The sequence below is a fragment of the Brachyistius frenatus genome, unplaced genomic scaffold (assembly GCF_029030835.1).
Source record: "Brachyistius frenatus isolate BFR_SWC_R1_liver_20210118 unplaced genomic scaffold, ASM2903083v1 Contig_394, whole genome shotgun sequence".
NCBI classification, from domain to species: Eukaryota; Metazoa; Chordata; class Actinopteri; family Embiotocidae; genus Brachyistius; species Brachyistius frenatus.
This window is the reverse complement of record NW_027210993.1, coordinates 103,524-124,671: the sequence shown is the minus strand read 5'-3', so window position 1 is coordinate 124,671 and position 21,148 is coordinate 103,524. Positions and strand designations below refer to the sequence as shown.

General features: G+C 48.2%; 2 protein-coding genes across 5 annotated transcripts; both read right to left on the bottom strand.

The window, feature by feature from the left end:
* Window positions 1–182: 182 nt before the first annotated feature.
* On the bottom strand, window positions 183–9,749 carry atxn2l (ataxin 2-like). 2 transcript variants are annotated; one of them, XM_069724785.1, is made up of 23 exons: window positions 9,644–9,749; window positions 9,194–9,251; window positions 8,406–8,462; window positions 8,225–8,296; window positions 7,856–8,048; window positions 7,594–7,712; window positions 7,374–7,465; window positions 7,076–7,282; window positions 6,707–6,981; window positions 6,421–6,504; window positions 5,912–6,052; window positions 5,715–5,792; window positions 5,551–5,612; window positions 4,859–5,181; window positions 4,606–4,675; window positions 4,317–4,478; window positions 4,164–4,227; window positions 3,337–3,503; window positions 3,047–3,179; window positions 1,983–2,125; window positions 1,554–1,736; window positions 1,275–1,443; window positions 183–331 (listed from the first exon to the last, which is right to left on the bottom strand). In XM_069724785.1, exons 1-23 carry the CDS (start codon window positions 9,658–9,660, stop codon window positions 273–275), a joined length of 2,928 nt encoding a protein of 975 aa, XP_069580886.1. In that variant the 5' UTR covers window positions 9,661–9,749; the 3' UTR covers window positions 183–272. The 2 variants fall into 2 exon arrangements, with proteins under 2 accessions (XP_069580886.1, XP_069580887.1); XM_069724786.1 differs by having other exon boundaries at window positions 2,010–2,125.
* Window positions 9,750–10,987: 1,238 nt separating this feature from the next.
* Window positions 10,988–20,985, bottom strand: sh2b1 (SH2B adaptor protein 1). Of its 3 annotated transcripts, XM_069724757.1 has the most exons (10): window positions 20,808–20,985; window positions 17,053–19,147; window positions 16,272–16,373; window positions 16,095–16,186; window positions 15,906–15,988; window positions 15,635–15,790; window positions 15,346–15,557; window positions 15,038–15,212; window positions 14,695–14,785; window positions 13,817–13,934 (listed from the first exon to the last, which is right to left on the bottom strand). In XM_069724757.1, exons 2-10 carry the CDS (start codon window positions 18,757–18,759, stop codon window positions 13,913–13,915), a joined length of 2,640 nt encoding a protein of 879 aa, XP_069580858.1. In that variant the 5' UTR covers window positions 18,760–19,147; window positions 20,808–20,985; the 3' UTR covers window positions 13,817–13,912. The 3 variants fall into 3 exon arrangements, with proteins under 3 accessions (XP_069580856.1, XP_069580857.1, XP_069580858.1); XM_069724755.1 differs by lacking the exon at window positions 14,695–14,785 and having other exon boundaries at window positions 10,988–13,934; XM_069724756.1 differs by lacking the exons at window positions 14,695–14,785; window positions 20,808–20,985 and adding an exon at window positions 20,224–20,541 and having other exon boundaries at window positions 10,988–13,934.
* Window positions 20,986–21,148: the final 163 nt, after the last annotated feature.

Here is a 21,148-nt window from a genome sequence, read left to right as displayed (position 1 = left end):
GCTTCGTGTTAAAACAGTCTCTACTTACATTTTAAAATCCAGAAACTTTTTCTCCTCGAAGTCGACCGACGCTCCTCACCAGAGGTTCTCTTCTCGAAAAAAGATCCGGGTAACGACGAGGACGTGTTAGTTTGATGTTGTGGGGGAGAGTGGGGTTTCGGGTAGGGAGGGGGGGATTCAGGTAAGGAGGAGGGTTCGTGGGGGGGGGAATGTTACGAGTCGGGGCACCGCCGCCTTCGTCGCTCCTGCATCCGGCGGTGACGACTTGGTTTTCAGTTGGCGGAGGGGTGGAAGGAGAGCTGCTGGGAGGGGTGAGCCTGGACCTGGAGGGCTGCAAGAAAAACACCATTAAAAACCAGAAAACAAAATGTATTCAGGATGATTTACTTTCTTCAGAGTCAAATAGCAAATCTGTTTACGTCCCTCGTCTCGTGATTATTTCAGGTTTTTTTTCTCTTCCATTTGAGTGTTTTCTCAACAAAATGACAGAAAATAGTAAAATAGGTTCGTTATTATTTCTCACAGGCCGAGATAACGTCTTCAGACGCCCCTCCCCTATAATACACCAAAATAAAATATATAGTCAAAATATGTATATTTCCATTTTATTATTTAGTTAAATGTACTTGTTTTAGATTTTTCTTTTTGCTTTACTTTGCATCGTTGTTAAATTTTATTATTTTTATTTTCCAATTTAGCAATTTTTATTTGTAATTTATTTTAGATTATATTTACTTCGGTTTTACTTTTAAATGATTTATTTTCTTCTTTAAATTTTCAAATTTTTATTTATTTGTTTCAGTTTATTTTAATATTAATTTTGGGATTTAATTTTAAAATATTTTTTTTTAAATTAATATATTTTAGATTCTGGTCACTTTATCTTCTGATTTTTATATTGTTTTATTTTAATTTAGATACAGGTGGCTGTGAAGTTCTCCCTCTCCCACATATTAACATATCAAAAGTAGTTTCACAAACTTTACACATCTGTCTTTTTCTTTCCAGTTGTTGTTTTTGAGCCGAAGCTCTTGAAATGTTGATTTTCTTGCGTGTTTCTATGCCGACGACTCCCACATCTATTTTCTCATTTTTTTGTTGTCAATAAAGTGAGTCTTCGTTCTTTAATACTTTTAGCAGAGATTCTGTTGACAACATTTTTGTGCGGGAAAATTTAGCAGGAATTTAGCGCAAAATTTGTTTTTAAGCCGCCTGCGAATATTTCGTAGATTTCTTGATTTTGCGTGGACGACTGCGATCGTTGCGGTCGTCACCTTGAGGGTGTCCGATGTAGAAGTGCTGCGGCGCCCCCTGCTGGGGAGGCGGGCCGTGCTGGGGGTTGGAGCCACCGCCCTGCTGAGGGGGGGCGTAGTGCAGCATGACGTGCGGGGGGGCGTGGCCGGCGGAGTGGTGCGGTCCCGACATCCCTGCTGCCAGGTGAGCCTGCGGAGAGGAAGAGAAGAGGAAGAGGAGGAGAAGATTTGATGTCTTACAACGAACGCGGGTTTCTGTATTTTGAAGGTTTTCCGCGTGTTTCTCGCGGGTTTGTTCACCTGCGTGAGCTGGCTGATGGAGGCGAAGCCGTGGGGCAGCGCCTGGTGGGTGGGCAGGCCGTAGCCCTGCATGGTGTAGGAGGCCTGAGGGGAGCTGTGGCCCGGCGGCAGAGTGGGAGGAGTCTGAGCTGACAGACCGCCGGAGTGGAACAAGGATTGAGGCTGCGGAGCGCCTTGACCCGCCTGAAGAAGATGAAAACATAAACACTCTCAAGATGATGGAAGAGTTAAAGCAGAACATTATAATCTACAAACGATATGAAATCAGAAGTTTATAAGTGCTGCTGTCTATTTAAAAAGGACAATTACAAACACTTTTAAACTCTTGAAACACTTTCTCTGACCAACAGAATAATAAAATCAGAATATTATTTTCTCATAAAATTCAGTTAAACTGTTGAATTTTAGTGATATTTTTTTAATGGAAACCTGGTGATGAAGGAGGGCGGCACCCACCTGAGCGTGCCCGGGACTCGGCGCGGCGTGCTGCGGGGGGGGCTGACTCCCTGTGGGGGTGCTGGAGGGCTGAGGGTGATGGAGGGCGCCCGCGTGGTGAGAGAACGACTGAGCAGCTGAAAAGAGATAGAAAAAAAAAAAAGAAAGGTCAAATCAAAACATTTACATCCCGCAGGGACTTTAATGAATCTGACGTTACCGGCGACGATGTTACAAACGCGTTATAATCTATGCGGACACAGAAGAACTACTAGTTGACCTTTCAGAGGCGTCCAACACTCGAACCGCTGATCTTCTGCTTCCTGTAAATGTCCCGTGTGACGATACCGTCGTTTTACGTCGCTGAACATTTGGAGTCTTCAGAGTTTTATTAAGACTCATTAGAAGCATTTCATTGATACGCCTGATCTGAAATTTACAAGGTTTCTTTGATTCAATATTATATTTATTATTCATATTTTACCAGAATATCTTAAGTTCCTCTATTACGCTAAATGTTTTTTGTTGTTGTTTTTTTTACTTTTCTTCTTTATCAGGTAAATAAAAGCAATAAACTTTTAATCTGAAACAAAAAGGTCATTTTGACTTTCTTCAGATGCTCCTCCTCTATAATACACCAAAATAAAATATATAGTAGAAATATGCCGATTTTTATTTTATAATTTTGATTTATTCAGTTCATTTTAATTTAGCAATTTTAATTTTTTATTTATTTTAGATTTTGTTTACTTCATCTTTTACTTTTAAATGATTTATTTTCTTCTTAAGATTTTCACATTTTTATTTATTTGTTTCAGTTTATTTTAATCTTAATTTGGGGATTTAGTTTTACTTGCTTTTTAAATTAATATATTTTAGATTCTGTTCATTTTATCTTCAGATTTTTTATTTGTTTATTTTATTTTTATTTAGATACAGGTGGCTGTGAAGTTCTCCCACTCCCACATTTTAATATATCAAAAGTAGTTTCACAAACTTTACATCTGGCTTCAGTTCACAGCTACGAACTCGTCCTGCGGGCCGAACCGGTTTCTTACCGTACATGGCCTGTTGGGGCCCCGGCGGGCCCTCGGCCTGGCCGGGGTACTGGTGGCCAGGAGGGCCCATGTGCTGATGAGGGGCCCCGGATGTGAGCATCCTCGCTCCGCCCTGTAGCATCGAGTAAACCGCCTGGAAACAACGAGACAAAAGAAATAAATTTAAAAAAACGATTGTCAGTTGTTGGACCTGAAGGTGGAGAAACCTGAACCACCAGAAATCAAAGGTTCCTAGAAATCACATCTGGTTACTAAACAACAGGCGGAGTTGCAAGTTTGCGACGCCGTACCTGTCCGTGGTAGTGGGGGGGCATGGCCTGGATCACCTGGCCGTACTGCAGGTAGGACTGGGGGAACGGCGAGGCCACCAGCGGGGGTCCTGCTGCGGAGGCGGCGGCCGAGATCATGGCGGAGGCCGCCGAGGCGTGGTGGTCCGGACGCTGACCAACCACCGGGGCTGAAACACCGGAGCGGAGGTCAGCGACAGACGGAAAACTACAACCTCTGTATGAGGTCCAAACTAAACCGGGTGAAAAAAAAAAACCTTCTGGGTCAGACAACACTGAGTTCTACTGGGACGCTCTGATGGTGGTTCCAGCTACGAGCTCTTCGTTAGCTGGTTGTTAACTTGTGTTGAGCTGTTTTTAGCTCATTTTTTTGACCAAAATTAGCTTTTGTTAGCTTTGTTAGCTGTTTCCTAACTTCCGCTTTGGTAGCTGATCGTTAGCGTTGTTAGATGTTTGTTTAGCTAGGTCATAGCGAAATTAGCTGCTTGTTAGCTGTTTTCTAACCGTTTAATTAACTATTTGTTAGCCATCTTAGCCGATGCTTAGCTTTGTTAGCTGTTTTTTTGTTTTTTTTTAAACAAAATTAGCCGTTTGCGTTGTTAACTTGAGTTTAACTATTGTTTTTTGCAGCATTAGCTTTTTGTCAGTTTCCACGGTGACGTTCTGATGCAAAGTGGCAGGAAGTCACGACAGAAACCAGAAACCGTACCCCATTTCTTCTTCTGTGGTTTTGCGTGGCTGGTAAATAGTTGTTCAACATCCTAATGGCGCTTCCTGTCTTCATCGACACGTTATAATAAAAAAAGACTGTCTGTGTGTTCGGTGTGTACCTTTGGCTCGGGGGTATTTGCCCTGATTGACAGCCGACATGGTGTACTGGTACATCTGAGGAGCCTGAGGCGGGAGAAGATTAAAAGCAGACGTTTTACGACGACATCGGCGGACACAAACGGCGAAGAGACGACCACCGAAAAGACACAAACCTGGATGGAGTGTCCCTGGAGGGGGAGGGGCGACATGTAGGACAGGTAGTGTCCCTGCGGGGTGCTGTAGATGGCACCGCCCCCCGGCTGTCCCGGAGGAGGGAGGACCACAGAGGGGCTGGGCGGGGTCGGGCGCGGCGGGGTGGGTGTTGACCTGGGCTTCTGCCATGTCAGAGATAAAGTCAGAGTCGACAGTAAAAGGGTTGTGTGTGTGGTTGTGTGTGTGTGTGTGTGTGTGTGTGTGTGTGTGTGTGTGTGTATTTGTGTGTGATATAGTCAACACACTAACCGGTGTTACGTTTCCTTTGATGGGCTGAAACTCCTTCGCGTTCGGATTCAGCGTCGAGTTTTTCACCTGCCTGAAGAGAAACGAGTTGGAAAAGTTGATTGAATGAATTAAATTTTTTTATTTGAATTTTTACATCGTTCAGAAATCGGACATTTTGTAAAGCGAACTGTCTGAGAACGAGCGAGCCGTCGAGAGTTTTCCGTCCTGCTCTCCCTGGTGGTGGGACGGTGTAACGGTCGCATCGGTCACTCACTCTGTAGCCGCAGCCTCCGGTCGATCGCCGCTCTCCGGACTCGTCTCCTCTCTGCCGCCGGTCGCAGCCGGCTGGGAGGCGCCGGGCTGAGGCCCCTGTTGCTCCTGGGGGCCCGCTGCAGCTCCAGGGGGCGGGGCTACAGGTGTTGATGAAGAGGGAGTGGTCTCTGAAGGTTGCTGCAGGTCTTGGGGGGAGGAGGAGAGGGAGGTGACGGGTTTAGGGGGGCCCGGGGAGGAGGAGGGCTCCGCAGCTGGAGGGGCGGAGCTATCCTGAGGAGGCTCTGCAGAGGCGGGGCTCGCTGAAGGGGAGGAGCTGGGGTGCAGCTGTCAGATAGAGAGGAAGACAAGTGAGACTCTGAAACTCTTGAGATAAAAACCTGGAAGGCCATTTTTACACCTCCGGTACCGACTCATCCCGATCAGTCCTTAACTCGACCTGACCCGCCTCTACTCGTCTCCAGCACACTCGAATTGACTCAACTGGACTCGTCAAGACCGACCTTGACCCGTCCACACTAGAATTGACTTAACACCATCATATACAGTTTAGTTTAGTAGCGACGCCACCTTCAGGGAGAAACTATCTGCAGAGGAAAACGGATTCCAGAAAACGACCCGATACCAAAAGCGAGTAAAAATGGATTTGAATCGAGTCGGTACCGTCAGACAAATCAAGCGTGTCGGGGAACTTACCCTGAACTCTTTGCCGAACTTGCGGAGCTCCTCCAGCTGAAATCTCTGCTGAACCGTAGGAGCTGTGAAAGATGCCATCAGATGTCAGAGGTGTTTTAAAGACCGTTCATCAGCACTGTGTGGAGTCTGTGTTTAATCACAGACGGTACAATCAGCTCTTTTACCTTTAGTGCTCTTGGCCTCCTGTGGACCGGCCAGACTCTCGGTTCGCTCCTTGGCGGCGGCGCTCAGGATTTCATTCACTGCGGGAAACACGGAGAACACGGGATGAAAATATCGACCAGTGGACGACGTTCCGCCGAGTTTCATGTAAACTCTGTTTTTTTCTGTAATCCTGCCGACGGAGGTGATGATGTCTCACCATCGACTGGGAACAGAGGGGTGGGGCCGCAGGGTTTGGTGGTGGTTGCCGTAGTGACAGCAGAGGGGGAGGAGTCCAGGAAAGCAGGGCCGACCAAGGGGGGGTCCTGGGGAGGGGCGTCTGGTTTCGGAGGACGAGAGACTGGAGGGAGGACAGATGATGGAGGGAGGTCAGAGAGGAGGAACTGATGATGAAGAAAACTAACAGCTGATAACAAGTTGGATGGTCCCTCTCCTCTTTAACCTGGAGGATGTCCAGGACTTCCAAAAAAAGAATCTTAGACTGTGATTCAACAGCCACAGGACAGTTTTACACTTCGAAGGTGGAGGTGTTTCTGGACCACATTTCTATCTGGTTTCTTCTTTGTAGAGTTTTAACCTGCATTTGTGGATGCAGCGATGAACTGTGTTCACAAACGGTGGTTTTCACAAGTGTTCCTGAGCCCATGCAGTGATTTCCACTACAGAATTGTGTCCGTTTTGAATGACACGGTTTGTGTTGTGTTGTACCTGCAGGAGTGGACTGGGAGTTCGGGGTTCTCAGGGTTCTGCTGCTCTGAAGTCTCTGGGACTTCGGGGAAGTTCTGGATGCAACTGAAAGAGACGCCGTGCAAGTTCAAACCAGTAAAACACTAATAATTAACAGGATGTCGCCTCCTAAGCTGCAGTCACACTTAAAATGTTCTTGCCCGTTCACTGCAGAGAGAAACGGGAAGATCAAACCTTTTTTCTCAGACCTGGGAACAAAACTCAAAACCATAAACATGTCTGACATATTTGTCTAAAAGCTTCGCACCTCCGTTGATGGACGACCGCGACCCGTCGGCCGGCGGGTGCACGTGATTGGCACAGGGCGGGCTGCCGACTGCAGGCGGGCTGCTCTGTGATTGGTGCGGGGAGTAGGCGGTTCTGACTGACAGCGGGCTGCTCCTGTCGATGGGTGGTTTGGGGGACGGGGAGCCGGGCGGAGGGTGTCTGGAGGAGGCCGGCGCCGCGGTCCGACCGGAGGCTCCAGATCTGACGCCACCGACCTCTCGGGCCCTCTGAGGGAGAGGAACGTATTTACCTTCCCTGGAGGGAGAGGACAACAGGAAGTGAGAGGAAGTCCAGGCGTACGTCACAGAGTGAAAAAGCTTTGTTAAACAGAGGACCAGGTGAGTCGTACCTGCTGCTGGAGGGGAATCCGGGACTCGCCCGCTCCTCCCGATCCCGGACCACCGAGCTGTATTTGTCCTCCTCGCTCCGGCCCTCATCGTTCTCCAAGGAAACCCGTCGGCGGTACTGCAGGCTGCCCTCGATTTCGCTGGCCAGCCGAGCCGCTCTCGCCTCCCGCTGCCGGTACCCCTCCGAGTTGCCTCTCTCCAACGGCATGCTGGGAAACACACGGCGACAGAACCGGTGGATTATCAGGAGGATTTTCAGACCGCTGCAATTGGAACCGACCTGAATCTCAGTTTACTCACGTGTACATGGAGAGGCTGGAGTCGTACGTGGACTTGATGCCGTACGTCTCCTCGTTGAACTTGAACATCTCGTTGGCGTCCCAGCCGTTCGACTGACAGAAAAAAAAAAAGAAAAAAGAAACACCAAACATGAATCGGTGACCTTCAGGAACTTCTTTCTTGAACGTTTTCCTTCGTTAAAAACCCGTTTCTCCCGTTTGGTTTTCTTGTGTTCTCTCACCGCGTCCGACTCCAGCTCCACGTTGTCCCCGTTTCCGTCTCCGTCCCACCGCTGCAGCACCTTCTCCCGGTGATCCCCGTTGAGCCGCGACGAACTGATGGCCGTGTCGGTGAATGTGTCTGAAACACAAGGAACAAAACGAAGTCCATCTCCAGACCTTTAAACTTTGATCCGTGAAAATCAATCAGCACTGAAACTAATCATATTTATTATCCCTTTAATGTGGCTAAAATGATCTTTTCTGCGAATGGACTCTGGTCACCTCTGACAGCGAAGTTTAAGTCGACGTCGCGGCAGGTCATGGTGACGAGGTCGGCCGGGCTGAAGATCATGGTGTCGGTGATGTCCTCCACCCGAGGAAGAGCGGGCTGGCCGCCGCCGCCTCCTCCTCCTCCTCCACCTCCTCCAACTCCTCCGTCACTCCGTTTATGAACAGCATCCACAGCCAGCTCACACTAGAGGGCAGCAGAGCACAAATTACAGCTGCTTCATCACCACGGGAGCCTAGAGAGGCTTAAAAAAAAATGTCCACGTCCGGCTGAACTCCGGCTGAGCAGCGTCGGATCTTCAGCAGCCACGTTTGAGGTCCGAGATATTTTCTATGGACATCATCCGTTAGAGGTTTTCTCACCTGTGAGCTCAGCGTCTTGAAGATTCCCTCGTACAAGGTGCCATTTTTCACCCTCACGTCACAGGTGGATCCCTGAAAGCAGAGAGAGAGAGAGAGAGAGACGGCTTCAGTCACGTTCGGGACCAAAAAATAAAATAATCAAGTTCGAAAAAAAGTTTTTTTTTTAAGTGGGACGACTCACCACGACGGCTGTGAGGAAGTGAAGCATGCGGGCGTTGTTGTACACGCCTTCAAACACCTTGAAATACAGAGATATCACGTGAGAACGACCTCCTATGAGGAACTAAAAAGGTCAAAACATTTTGTGAAATTATCTCATCATTGAAATATTATTTTTTTGCTGGTTCGGCCTCTCAAATGTGAAGATTAACAATTTTACTTTGACATGCATGAAAATAAAAAAGACAAAATTTGGACTTGGGAACTATTCCAACAAAATATGCATTTTCTAACATTTTAAACAACAAAACATCCATCAGATTAATTAGCAGTAAAAATGATTTGATTTATTCTCACTTGTGTGACTTATTGTCAAGACATACGAGCAGATACCAACAGATCAATCAGTTTATCACTGGTCAATAATTATGTGGAACTACTTTTCATACTTTAAGTAATTGTTCTGTATTTAAATATCATTTTACTGGATGTGTTTCTTCTTCCCCCTTTAGGGAAAGACCTCGGTATTTTCGCCATCTTTCTTTGTTGTCATTTAATTTCGGGAGTGACCTGTTCTCTGATTTAAAGGCCACTCTGTTGTCTTGCGTGTACTTCACGGACTGCACCTTTAAAGGTTAATTTCGGCAGCCTGATTTCTTGGTTCAAACGGCCACGAGATCGTGATTAAAGATGATTAAAAAAAAAAACTACCGACGACAACGATCACAATGATCTGATCTGTAATCAATAGAAGTCATCGGGGTCACAGGTTGGGTTCGTTCATGACGACGCGGAGCTGTCGGTACTCACGGAGCAGCCGGCGGGAGGTGACTGAGTCTGAGTGGGGGGCTTCATCGTGTTCCTCGTCCTGGAAAAAAAAAAAAAAAAAAAAATTTGACAAATAACCCGTCAAGCTAAATGCTAACCGCTCCGTCGGTGGGAACAATAACAACGACCCTCAACCGGGCAACCGCCGCCGCCCGGTTCAGGTTAGCGGGCGGGAAACGTCAAGGCCGACACGGAGCGACCCGGTGGAAATTAAACGACTACCACTCCCTCAGCTGTTTCTCCTAAAGATTAGCTCAGAAGTCACGTGTTGTTGTTGTTGTACAGAATAGTAAAATCTGCTAGCTAACGAGCTAACGCAGGCTAGCTCGGCTTACAACGGCGGGGTTTTTTTTAGCACCAGACGAACCGCGCACAGCGATGACGTTGTCACATTAGGAAACCGAGGGGTGCGCGAGCCTGTGGATTTTTTACTTTTTAGTCATGTGCATCCCGTTATCCCGGTTCCGTCGTCCCAGTGAAGAGCCGCACGGTTTGACGGGCCAGACACGGTAACGCCGCTGAAAAACAACAACAAAACACAACACCGGGTGCGCTCGATTTGGGAAAACCCGGCGGCTGCTGCGCACGTGACACGGGTCGGTTCCGGCGGGCGGACAAGGCCCGGCTCCTCGAAAACAAAACATAAACGTCCTCTGATACAGCGAAGAGATTTTTGTGTTTTTTTTAAGTCGCCTTATCCGGTGATGTTAGTGCTCAGGAAGCGTTAATGTTGTCGCGTGTAAACAAAACGTGAAAGCCAGCAGAACCCACCCGAGCACCTATAACGAGCGCACCGATTCCAAACTCCGTCCGCTCATCGACGGTGAGCCCTGATTGGATAAATGTCTTTCAATCATTTCTGACCTATTTTGCAATTGGCTTGGCTTCCTGTCAATCACGCATCTTCTGGGCCGATTCCTTAAACCCGCCTTTCTTTAACGTCATGTGATGAAATCGATGCCACGGTTCGTTTTATTTGCTGCAAAGGAGGCGAAATTAATTCGGTTTCCACGCGAAGTCACACAAAAAAAAATAGGAATAAAACAAATAAATACATGTAAAAAATATTTCTAAATATTTTTTTTTAAAATCGGACAATAAAGAAAAAAGGACATTAAAGGTGGAATCACAACTAACAACGTATTTATTTTACAAACTATTAAATAAACGTGACTAACAGGATATCTATGACACCGGAAATACTAGTTGTGATTCGGTGTTACTGAGATAAACACGTTTATCATAACTCAGATCATTCTGTAAGGGGAATGTTTTATTCTTAAAGCAGCTCCTTTGATAATGAATCCATTTTAAAAGGATTATCAATCATTATTTTATTCTGGAGGATAATATATTGGCAACAGAAGAAAAATGCCAAAAATATGGAAAACAGAGTTTGTCATGTTTTATTTGTATTTTTGTTGGTTTGTCATTTGGGTTTTCTCCTTCTCATATATATATATATATATATTTATAAATTGTTTTTAAATACAATTGACCACTTACTGGCTTTTCTACAGAGCTTTCAACCACATCTAACTGCCAACAGTCCCACTGTAATATAACTTCATGAGCATTTTAATGTTGTCTATCCTCTGTGTAATAATGCTCTTATAGAAAGCAATCATGTTTCAGGTGTGAAATATTGATCTGAAAAGTAACTAAAGCTGTCAGATAAAAGTAGTGGAAGTATATAGCAAAAACAGGTGTACCCAATAAACTGACCAATCAGTGTAAATAATAACAGGAGGAAATAAAGGACCACACAGCAGCCTGTATGTTTCACTATATTTATATTATATCATTATCATTAAATTCGATGTAGTACCTGAAACTAACCACACAGGCCGGACACACGACAGCATCCCGCCTCAACACACGGTCCCAGCAAAGAGAGAAAAGAGACAGAGAAAGGCACAAAGAGTTTCCAAACTGAGAACAGGACACAGAACGGGATGATCAAGGGAGGGGGGCGAGGGAGAGGTGGGAAGGTGCATATAGACAAATACATGAGCAAAAGAAAGGAGCGGGTCGTCGGAGATGATGAGCGGGCGGGGGTCAAAGGTCAAAGGAAAGGACGCAGGCCGATGACGACGAGACGACAAGACACAGAAAGGCACAAGTAGAAAAAGTAGGTGTTCTCACTGACATGTTCTGCTATTCTTTTTTTCTTTTCTTTTTTTTTTTTTTAACCCTTGATGAGTGACGGATGAGGTTGAGGAGGAGAAGACAGCATGAAAACAAGAGTGAGGGATGCGGTCGCCTTGACGACGAAGCATCACAGCAAATTGTACAGAAACTGTTGTTGTTGTTTTTTATCCCCCCCCCAAAAAAAAGAAGAAAAAAAAAAAGGCACAAAGACATTTTGAGTTACAAGATGAAGTCGGAACACGTGTTACATGGAGTAAAAAATAAGAAGGTGTCTCAAGAAGAAATAAAATTAATACTATTATTCTGACCGTCATTATTATTATTTCCATTATTCTGATTGGTAATCGATCGTAATCGATTTTCTCGTAGTGTCGGAGAGAGAACGAGAGGAAGAGAGAGAGAGGCGTCCCGTACAGACTGAGTGATGCTGCTGAGTGTCACTGAGGTAAAATGTTTCCTGCCTGCTGCGGACCCGAGTCAGCACACGCGTCGACGCCAACCAGACTCCATTCAAAAAAACCTGTCGTTTTAACGCATGTTGAACACACCTCCAGAACAGGGAATGTCCCCTTAAAAAAAAAAAAAAAAAAAAAAATCAATATATTTGGCTGCTCACATTTGAAAAATACACGATACGGTCGTTTCTTTCTTTATTTGAAGTATTTTAAAACGGAGCTAAACCCCCCAAAAATTGCAAAAACACTACACTAAAATAACAAAACAACCGCAATTTGTCACGTTTGAGGAGCTTGAAGTGATAAAAATCTTTGGTATTTTGGCTCGATTGTTTCACTTCCTGCAGGTGAGCGGTGGAAACTTCAAATGAGTAAAATCTCAGATGTACCCTGGTATTAACAGCCTCTATCTTTATGCAAATTGTGTTTTCATTGTCGCCTCCTGTTTACAAGAATATATCAGATTTATATTTGAAGCTGCAGCATCTTCATTGTGGACGGTGCTGCAGCAGCTGTGAAGAAGTTTGTACCATTAAAATCTTCATAAATGTCTCGGCTGCTGACGACTTGAATAAAACGTAAATCTGCTATTATTATCATTATTATTATTATTATTATTTAGTATTATTAGTCTACATTCAGTCACATCGTGTATTTATTGTTGATTTTAAATTCACATTTCACGTCGGTTTGGTGTTTCTGGCTCTTTCACTTAATGTCTTCATGGATTAAGATTTATGTATTCATTTAATTTGAATGTTTTGTGACGTTATGTCGAGGCCTGAAGTCACTACGACGCCAGAAATCAGCTGCAGCTGAACTCCGGCTCAGATCCGGGTTCTGTTGCCGTTTTAGTTTCCATTAAAAATACTTCAGGAGTTTCTTCTCTTCAGAAACAACATTTCTAAGAAAAACCTTTTTGTGTGTGTGTGTGTGTGTGTGTGTGTGTTATTTAGGAAACTGGATCCACGTTTGCAGCTGGTATCATGTCTCCAATGTTCTCCGACTTTAAATGGTTTAAAGGTTTTTCTCTTCCTGTTTTGTTGAATGATGTTTCATGATGATGAAGATTTTATCTGCAGCACACCACCTTCAACTTCCAACATCAAATATCGTGTCAAATATGAACAACTATATGATGAATTGTGCATTATATCACAGTTTTAGTCTGTTTACTTCTCACTCTAATTTTAAAGCAGGAAATGTGGGTTTTTTTTCAGTCAATATTTTAGGATGAAATCATGGATAATAAACACTGATTGTCTCCAGCAGCTGTGATCTCGCTGCAGATGAAGTTTTTTTTTCTTTTTTTAACGGAGCCGGCCGTGACGCTGTCAGACAGCGTGTGATGTCTCAGGTCTACTGACCACAGTAGAAGTGTCCGTTTGGCCCTCTGGCTAGCAGTGTGCTGTGTTGGCAGGACCACGGTGAGGTATCGGGTCTGCTGGCTCCGCCCCCTCCGGAGGAAAACACAAAGCTTATCTGACTAAAAACAATAAAGAAATGTAGCGCGAGTTAGTTAGTGTTGTAAAGCTGCTCTCTCTCCTCTCTCTCTCTCTGTGAGTCTATAGTGTTAGTACTCCTTCTCCATCTTCTCCTCCCCGCTAACAAAATAAAAATACTGGTTATGAATGGCTATGATGTACGCCGCCTCATTCACTCTCACTTTCACTCACACACACACTCTCTGTCGGATACACACAAAAACACACATCCACATACACCTCCTCCTCTTCCTCCTCCTGGTCTTCATCAGAAGAAGGAGTACTGGTTGTCGATGGCTCGGGGGGCCCTCGCTCCGTCTCTCTCTTCTCCCTCCACAGCCTCCAGTTGGCGGAGAGGAGTGTCTCTGTCCCTCTCCTCCCAGTCCTCCGCTGCTCCTCCGCTGCCTCCACTTCCTCCTCCTCCTCCTCCCCCTCCCGCTGCTGCTGCGGCTGCGGCTGCCATCGTCACCACAGTCGCTGCTCCTGCTCCTCCTCCCGCTCCTCCGCCTCCTGCTCCTCCTCCTCCTCCCGGCTCCGTGTCGTTCCCTCTCTCCTGGGGCGGAGTCGGGGGCGGCGGCCGGCCCGGCGGCAGCGGAGGAGGCTGAGGAGGGCTACGGGGTCTGCTGGTCAAGTCTGAGAAGGAGGAGCAACAGACGAGAGGAAGACAGGAGAGAGGGAAGGGGGAGTGGTGGGAGAGGGGGGGATGAGAGAGAAGTGTAAATAAAGGGAGAAAGAGGAGGAGGAGGAGGAAGACCAAAGATGGAGGAGGTGAAGTGACAGCGTAGTCGGAGGAGTAGGAGAGAGGGAGAGAGAGAGAGAGAAGATGAGAGGTGAAGTCTGAATGATGGGAGTCCATGGAGTCACACACACACACACACACACACACACACACACACACACACACACCTGCAGTATATCATGAACCAAACTGCAGCTTAAAAACTCAGAATTTTAATCTTTAAATCGTCTGTTGATGAATTTTCTTCTTGTAATTGATTGATTGATTGATTGATTGATCATCAGCTGTATTGATAATCTAAAGCTGTCAGCTGCAGTGATTCTTTTAAATAACGTGTCTTTAGTCTGTCATAATGAGGAAGTGCCGCCACCTGGTGGCAGACAGGAGGCCCACATATAAAACTTAATATTGCAATAAAAATCAGCTGATGAGGTGTTTTTTTTTTTGTTGCTTTTTTTGTGTTGCTCGTCTGATTGATGGTCTCTCCTGGGCAGATCCAGATGTTCAGGCTGCCTCACATCTGCCCTGTGTGTTAATGAGTGTCTTCGAAGGTATTATAAGAGTTTTCGGGATGAATAAAAGCACGATATCGATGATGGTTTTATGTCCACAGCACACACGCCGTCTCTCTCAGCAGAGTCCGGTCTCACTTACACACAGTCAGAGATGGGGGTTGATGGAGAGTCGGGATGGCGCGTGGTGATGACATCACAGACCGTGGGCCGACTGCCTGCCCTGTCGCGGCCTGCAAGGGACGAGCCAACGGATAGACAACAACAACAGAGAGGTCAGAGCAGCGGTGGGAGGAGTCAAACAGAACGGCGGGTGGAGACGGCTGCAGGTGCCAGGCCCCGCCCACTTTATGCACCACACACACACACACATTCACTTATTTAATTTTTTTTTTTTTTTTTTTTTTAAACACGTCGCAACTGGGTTTAGACTCAACGAGCCTTCATCCGAGCGTCGTCTTCCTCCCCCGCAGCTCGCTCCTTACCTGGCTGGCGGACGGCGGTGGCGCCCACGAAGCTGATGAGCGTGACGTCGGAGGCGCCGCCGGACTCCAGCGGGATCGGGTGCACCCGGAAGTGCTCCAACATGTCGAAGATGGACTGGAACCAGAGGTGCTGCACGCGGCACTGACCGTCCTCGTTCAGGGACAGACGGAGGTGCTGTGGAGGGCGAGGGGGGGACAGAGGACATCCGATCTGAGGCTCCACACCAGAACTGTTCCTCTACGTTACCATGACGACCACTGCTGTATTTCCTCCCGCTGGGCCTCTGCGGTTCAGACGCACGACTCACCTTGGCTTTGCCCTGGAAGTTGAAGGTGAGGACGTACTCTCCGCGCCGCGTCTCGCTCTGCCGGACCAGGAAGACTCCGTGGCTTGCCGGGCCGCCGGCCAGCACCAGCTGGGCGGCTTTGAGTCGGGACAGGGTGCCGTGGAACCACTGGCACTCGCTGAGCGGGTGCTCCACGGTCTCAGAGGGCGTCACCTCGGAGAACAAGAAGGAGCCTGGAGGGTCGACGAGGGGTTAACGTGTGAAGGAACAAACGCACGTTTAAACCGTTTTTAGATAAAAGAGAAGTCACCTGTCGCATCCGGCGTCTCGGCGAAAGGTGTGCCCAGACTGGCCCCGCCTCCTCCGAGGATCCGGCCGTCCGGTTCGTCGAGAGGAGCTCGAGGTGGCAGCTCCGGTGGGAGGGGATCCATCAGAGGGGAGGAGCCTCCGATACCACCGTAACACACTGATGGGACGGAAGGAGGAGGAAGAGAAGAAGAAGAAGAAGGAGTCAGAAACACACGGAGCAGAGAGACACAGGACAACAGCTGTATCAACATCAACAGCTGCATCAAACTCACCTTGAGACAGACGGTCTCCGATGTCAGGTGTCCCGCTGACGTCCAACGGACCCACACACACACCTTCAGCATCCTCCTGTTCACTGTGGGAGAGACAGAGAGAGGCAGGTCACTCACACACACAAGCACAAGCACACACACACACACACACACACACACACACACACACACACACACACAGAAACACACCTGAGACAGATGCCGTTCCTGATGTCACTCAGCCAGGCTCTCATCTGAACGGCGTCTCGGGTCTCGATCACATACTGAGACGAACCTTCCAGCTGAGAGGAACAAAAGCAGAAAACCTCCTGAGAACCAGAACCAGAACTTTGTCTGATGACTCTTCACAGGGACACGAGGCCGTACCTGCAGCAGGAAGGTGTTCTCCTTGTCGGGGACCTCCAGCGCCGTGGTGCTCCTCACCTCCATGATTGAGCAGCAGGGGACCATAAGACGTGGCTTCGACGACTGCAGACACAGTAGTGGAGTTCAAAGTTCACCTGACGCTCGTTTCACTTCCTGTTTCCAGACTGTGTTAAATGAAGACTGAAAGATCTTCACTCAGTCCGACAGGTTTTAAAGTACTTTAACATACTAAACAATGACTTAAAATCATTAAACACTTTGTTTTGCTACCGTCTGGTAATTGTTTTTTTTTTATTGTGCATTTTAAAATCAAAACTGTGATGATGAAAGTCTTTAGTCCAATAACTTCCCACCATCCTCCAGAAAACAGAACAACCCTGCAGGTGTTGCCGGGAAGTCTTAAGAGATTTTCCAACCACCAGGTGTCACTGTGGTGCTGCACGCAGCCCCGAAACCTTCACGTTCAAAAAGTCTTTTAAACACTTCAGTTTAAACAAACAACATTCAGCATCTTCTCATCTAAACCTGACAGATTAATCTGATAAATGGATTGTTTTATCTATAAAATGGCAGAAGTTCGAGGTGACGTCTTCAAACGCAACAGAAGAAAACGTTTAAACTTCCTGTATCGAACTGCATACTGTTTTTGCCTGAACACAATTTAAAGTTAATATTCGTTTAGTTTATTTGTATTTGGGTTCCAGTTTGTGCTCATCGTGATTGAATCCACAGCTGGTCATTATTCTGTCGTTTTAATGTCTCGGCAGAAGAGAAAACTTACTTTGGGAGGGATGAAGAACTCCAGGTAGTACTCCTCGCCCCGCTCGCCGCCCTCTCGGTCCCGATCTCTGAGGACCAGGCGACATTTGTGCCAGCGTCCTCCTCTCCAGGGCACGTTGCCCCCGCTGGCCAGAGGCAGCGCTGCAGAGGCGGACGAAGCGGCGGCGGCGGCGTTGTTGTTGTCCGTGCCATGATGCAGGAGCCCGAACGAGAAGCCAGAGAAGCCGTGGCTGACGCTCAACTCGTCGCTGGACGAGCTGACGCTCACTCCGCCCTCCCGCACCAGCCGGCCCACCTTCCTGGGAGGACCCACGGCGGCGGCGGCGGCGCTGCTGGGAGGCAGCGTGGAGGAGGCGGAGTGAGAACCGGCCGGGCTGAGGATGGGGGGAGGAGAGCGCGACAGCCGGAGTTTCTCCAGGCGATGGCTCCACTTCTCCTTCTCGCCTCCCTCCCCGTTGCTCCGCCTCCGGTCGCGAGCCGCCTCCGACAGAGACAGAGAGGTGGCGCTGCTGGAGGAGGAGGGGGGCAGGGAGGAGGAGGAGGAGTGGGGGAGGGAGAGCGGCATGGACAGGGACACGGGCATGGAGGAGGTGGGGGTGGGGGGCTGGGTACCAGAGTTCCTCTTGCAGGCGGAGCCTAAGCTGGCGTCCTGCACCCCCATGGTGTAGCTGTAGCTGGAGGGCAGCGGGCTCTGAGGCGCGTCGCTGGAGGAGCTCCGCCAGTGGAGGATCCCGCGGACGCTCCCCCGCACGCTGCGGCCCACGCTGCGCAGCGAGAAGCGCTTCTTCAGTTTGTTTTTGGAGGAGTTGGGAGTACCGTTACCTTTGGAGCCGGGGGGGGGAGTGACGGCGGAGGGCGCGGTCTGAGGAGTGTGGGCGGAGTCTGCGTTACCCACCTCCGAGGACTCGACTTCCCGCTCTTCGGGCTCCACGTCGTCTCCGACGGACGCCGCCCCGAGCCAGCTGTCCTCCTCCTCCTCCACAGGCGCCTCCCCGTTGCCGGGAGCAGCCACCGCCCCCCGCTCCTCCCGCCTCCCGTTGTTGCCCCCCACCGAGGAGCAGCATGACGATGACGAGGATGGAGGCAGGACCTGTCCGTGGGCGTACGAGTCCTGGAACCGGTCCCCGCTGCGGTTCTCCAACACCAGGCGTGACGGCGTCGGCTTGGACGTGGCCCGCGCCGTGTTGGTCGGGGGACACGGGAGGAGCGCCCCCCCGGTGGCGGACAGCGGGGAGACTGCCTCCTCTTCCAGGGAAGTGGCGTCTGACTGGGGAGCCCAGCTCACCATCTCATCCCTGCCAGGAGCACAGCTCGGCGGGAGCGCCCCTTCCAGCTCGCTCTGGAAGTGGCGGACGAAGCGGTCGGTGAAGCGGCGGCAGAAGGCGGCCGCCGAGTCGGCGGAGTAGTGTGGGTTCTCCAGGAGAAAAGCCCGGAAGTGGCGTGCGAAGTCGCCGGCGGCGACGCGGGCGTGGAGCTCACAGAATTCGGTCCAGCTCAGGCAGGGCGAGGGGGACGGTGTGGGGGTGTCGGACAGCGAGGACGGGTGGGCCTGGGGAGGGGGGCTCACCAGGGGAGGGAGGGGCGGAGGGCGGGGGGACAGGGGCAGCAGAGAGGGGGACGGCGGGGACGGAGACGGAGAGGGAGACGGAGGTAAGGGGGAGGAGTTGGCCGCCCGCGGGCTGGGCGGGGTTAAAAGAGAGCCGTTCATCCTCCGAGAGGTCTGCGGCGCTGACTGAGGGGGCGTGGCTTAGATCACTTCAAACACAGGACACGGAGCTGCAACGGTTGCACAGCTGGGCTGAATGACGGCGGACAAACACGGCACATCGGTCTGCTAATTCACAAATGAGTGCGAGCTGAAATAAAGAGTCCACACACGACGCGCCGGCTTTGAAAGAGGTCAAAGGTCACCAGGGCGAATCTCGGTGCTACATTATTCTGAGGAAATTTTAAACTTTATCATGTCAGAGAGAAAACTAGGGTTTCAGACGGCCCGTAGACAGGAGGAGGAGGAGGAGGAGGAGGAGGCCGGAGGAGAGAGAAGGTCTGTCCCGTCTTCACCGTCTGTCAGACATCCAGAGACACAAGGACACATCCTGGAAATAAAAAAACACAGACATCAACACGGCTGCACAAAACTATGAGTGTAAAGAAGTGAATACAAACAAAAAAACCTAAGCAGAAACCAGCTGATCATCTAACCAACCAGTGAAACTTCCAAGGGACCAGAGTCCATTAAAAAAAGGCAGATTTTAAGGCAAGATTTATTCTGAGTGTGGAAACTTCAACTTCTTCAGAAACGTTTTAATAAATCTAAGATGAGTCTAAGAACAGGAACCAACTGGACGTCTGCAGCGAATAAAACCGAGATTTTGGCTGAAACTAAAAAAAAAAAAAAAAAATTCTACAACATTTACCAAAGATTTCACCAACAAAACATGCAGTCAGTTTATAAAACATTGAGCATTAATAGAGGTTAAACCACCTGTAGTGTGTGAAATAGATAAATAATATATTATTAACACTAATCGACTGAATATTTCAGGTGTTGGACCAATCGGAGATACAAAACAATCACTTTCAAGGCGTCGGACATTTCTCAACTTCATCGACTAAATCGATCGATAACTCGATAAAACGAGCAGATGAATCCAGACTGAAGGTATCGATCAGTCAAACATTAAAGTTTAAACTCAGTTTTTTTCTTCGTTTACTTAATGCTTAATTTCTGTTAGAAATAATCTATTTATGATTATAAATAGCCACGAGGGACGATTTTCTGAACTAACAAATAGCCTCCTATTTAAAACATTTTTTTATTTTTATTAAAGTAAATCAAATATCACGATATCGATGACAATTAGCGCGTTCACAGAATATTTACAGATATAAAGATTTAACTTCAATCATCAGTCGTCTCAAAATAACAGGTCAGAAAACGACATCATTTTTTTACTGTAATGGAGCCTTTAAAAACAAAAACAACAACAACAACAACAAAAAAATCCAGGAAAAGACGACAAAATATACCTGATCGATATATCACGATAAGATTTAAAAAAAAATAATAATAATAATCAAGGACGATCCGCGGTCTCGTGATACGATAAAAAAAAATAATAAAAAAAAAAATCGATGAAAATATCGATGAAATATCGATATATCGACTTACAGTAACTTCACCCGACGACACTACTTCTCGGTGTTTCTGTCGGTTTTGCTTCGGCTTCAGTAAAGCGACGCGGGTGTTTCCAGACACGTCGATGTCCGCCGACCGCCGGTAAACACACCTGAAAGCAGGAGTTTTAAAGTCGTAAACACGAGGCTCGGCTGCTAGCAGCGGGTTAGCACGCAGACTCCCATTCAGGGCTGCCCGGACAGACGTGTAACGTTATGCTAAGCTAACAATAGCAGCCCAGCCTCCCGACATGCCCGCGGGTTCCTCGCCGCTCGTTCGCCCCTTCTTCTTCTTCTTCTTCTTCTTCTTCTTTTGTTTTTGTTTTTTTTGTTTTGTTGTTGTACTCAGCTCCTACCGGCGGGTCGGAGCCGCCGCTGCCGGGGGAGAGATGGATGGATGACCGCGTATCGGATCGTCCGCGCCGCGGCGGTCGCCAAACATTCTCCGCGAGCTAAGCTAACCCGTTAGCCGACCAGCTAGCTATTAATAAACCAGCCACCTAGCTATCAATATTCGCACCAGCGCTAAAAAAAAAAAAAAGAAAAAAAAGAAAAAGAAAAGTCCGGCGTCTGCCGCACCTGTGCGTCACAGTCCGGTGCGTCCGTCCGCGTCTCCGGGCGAAGCTGCTGCCGCACACCGCCTCATTCTTCCAGCCTACATAGCGGAACGATCATCTTCCGAAAAGGTTGTTGTTGTTGCTAAATATGAATATTGCTATGCCTTGCCTGGACCCGTTCCTCTCGCAGTCCCCCCCCTCCCCCCTCGTCCTCTCGCGAGAGTTGGGAGGTCGGCGTGTAAACGTCTTCGCTTTCCTCGCGCGGCGTTTTGAGGTTTTTACCACAAAAAAAATTTTTTTTTTAAATAAAATAAAATAAAACCAGAAGCTGGAGAAACAAAAACAAGAGGAGGAGAGGAGCCG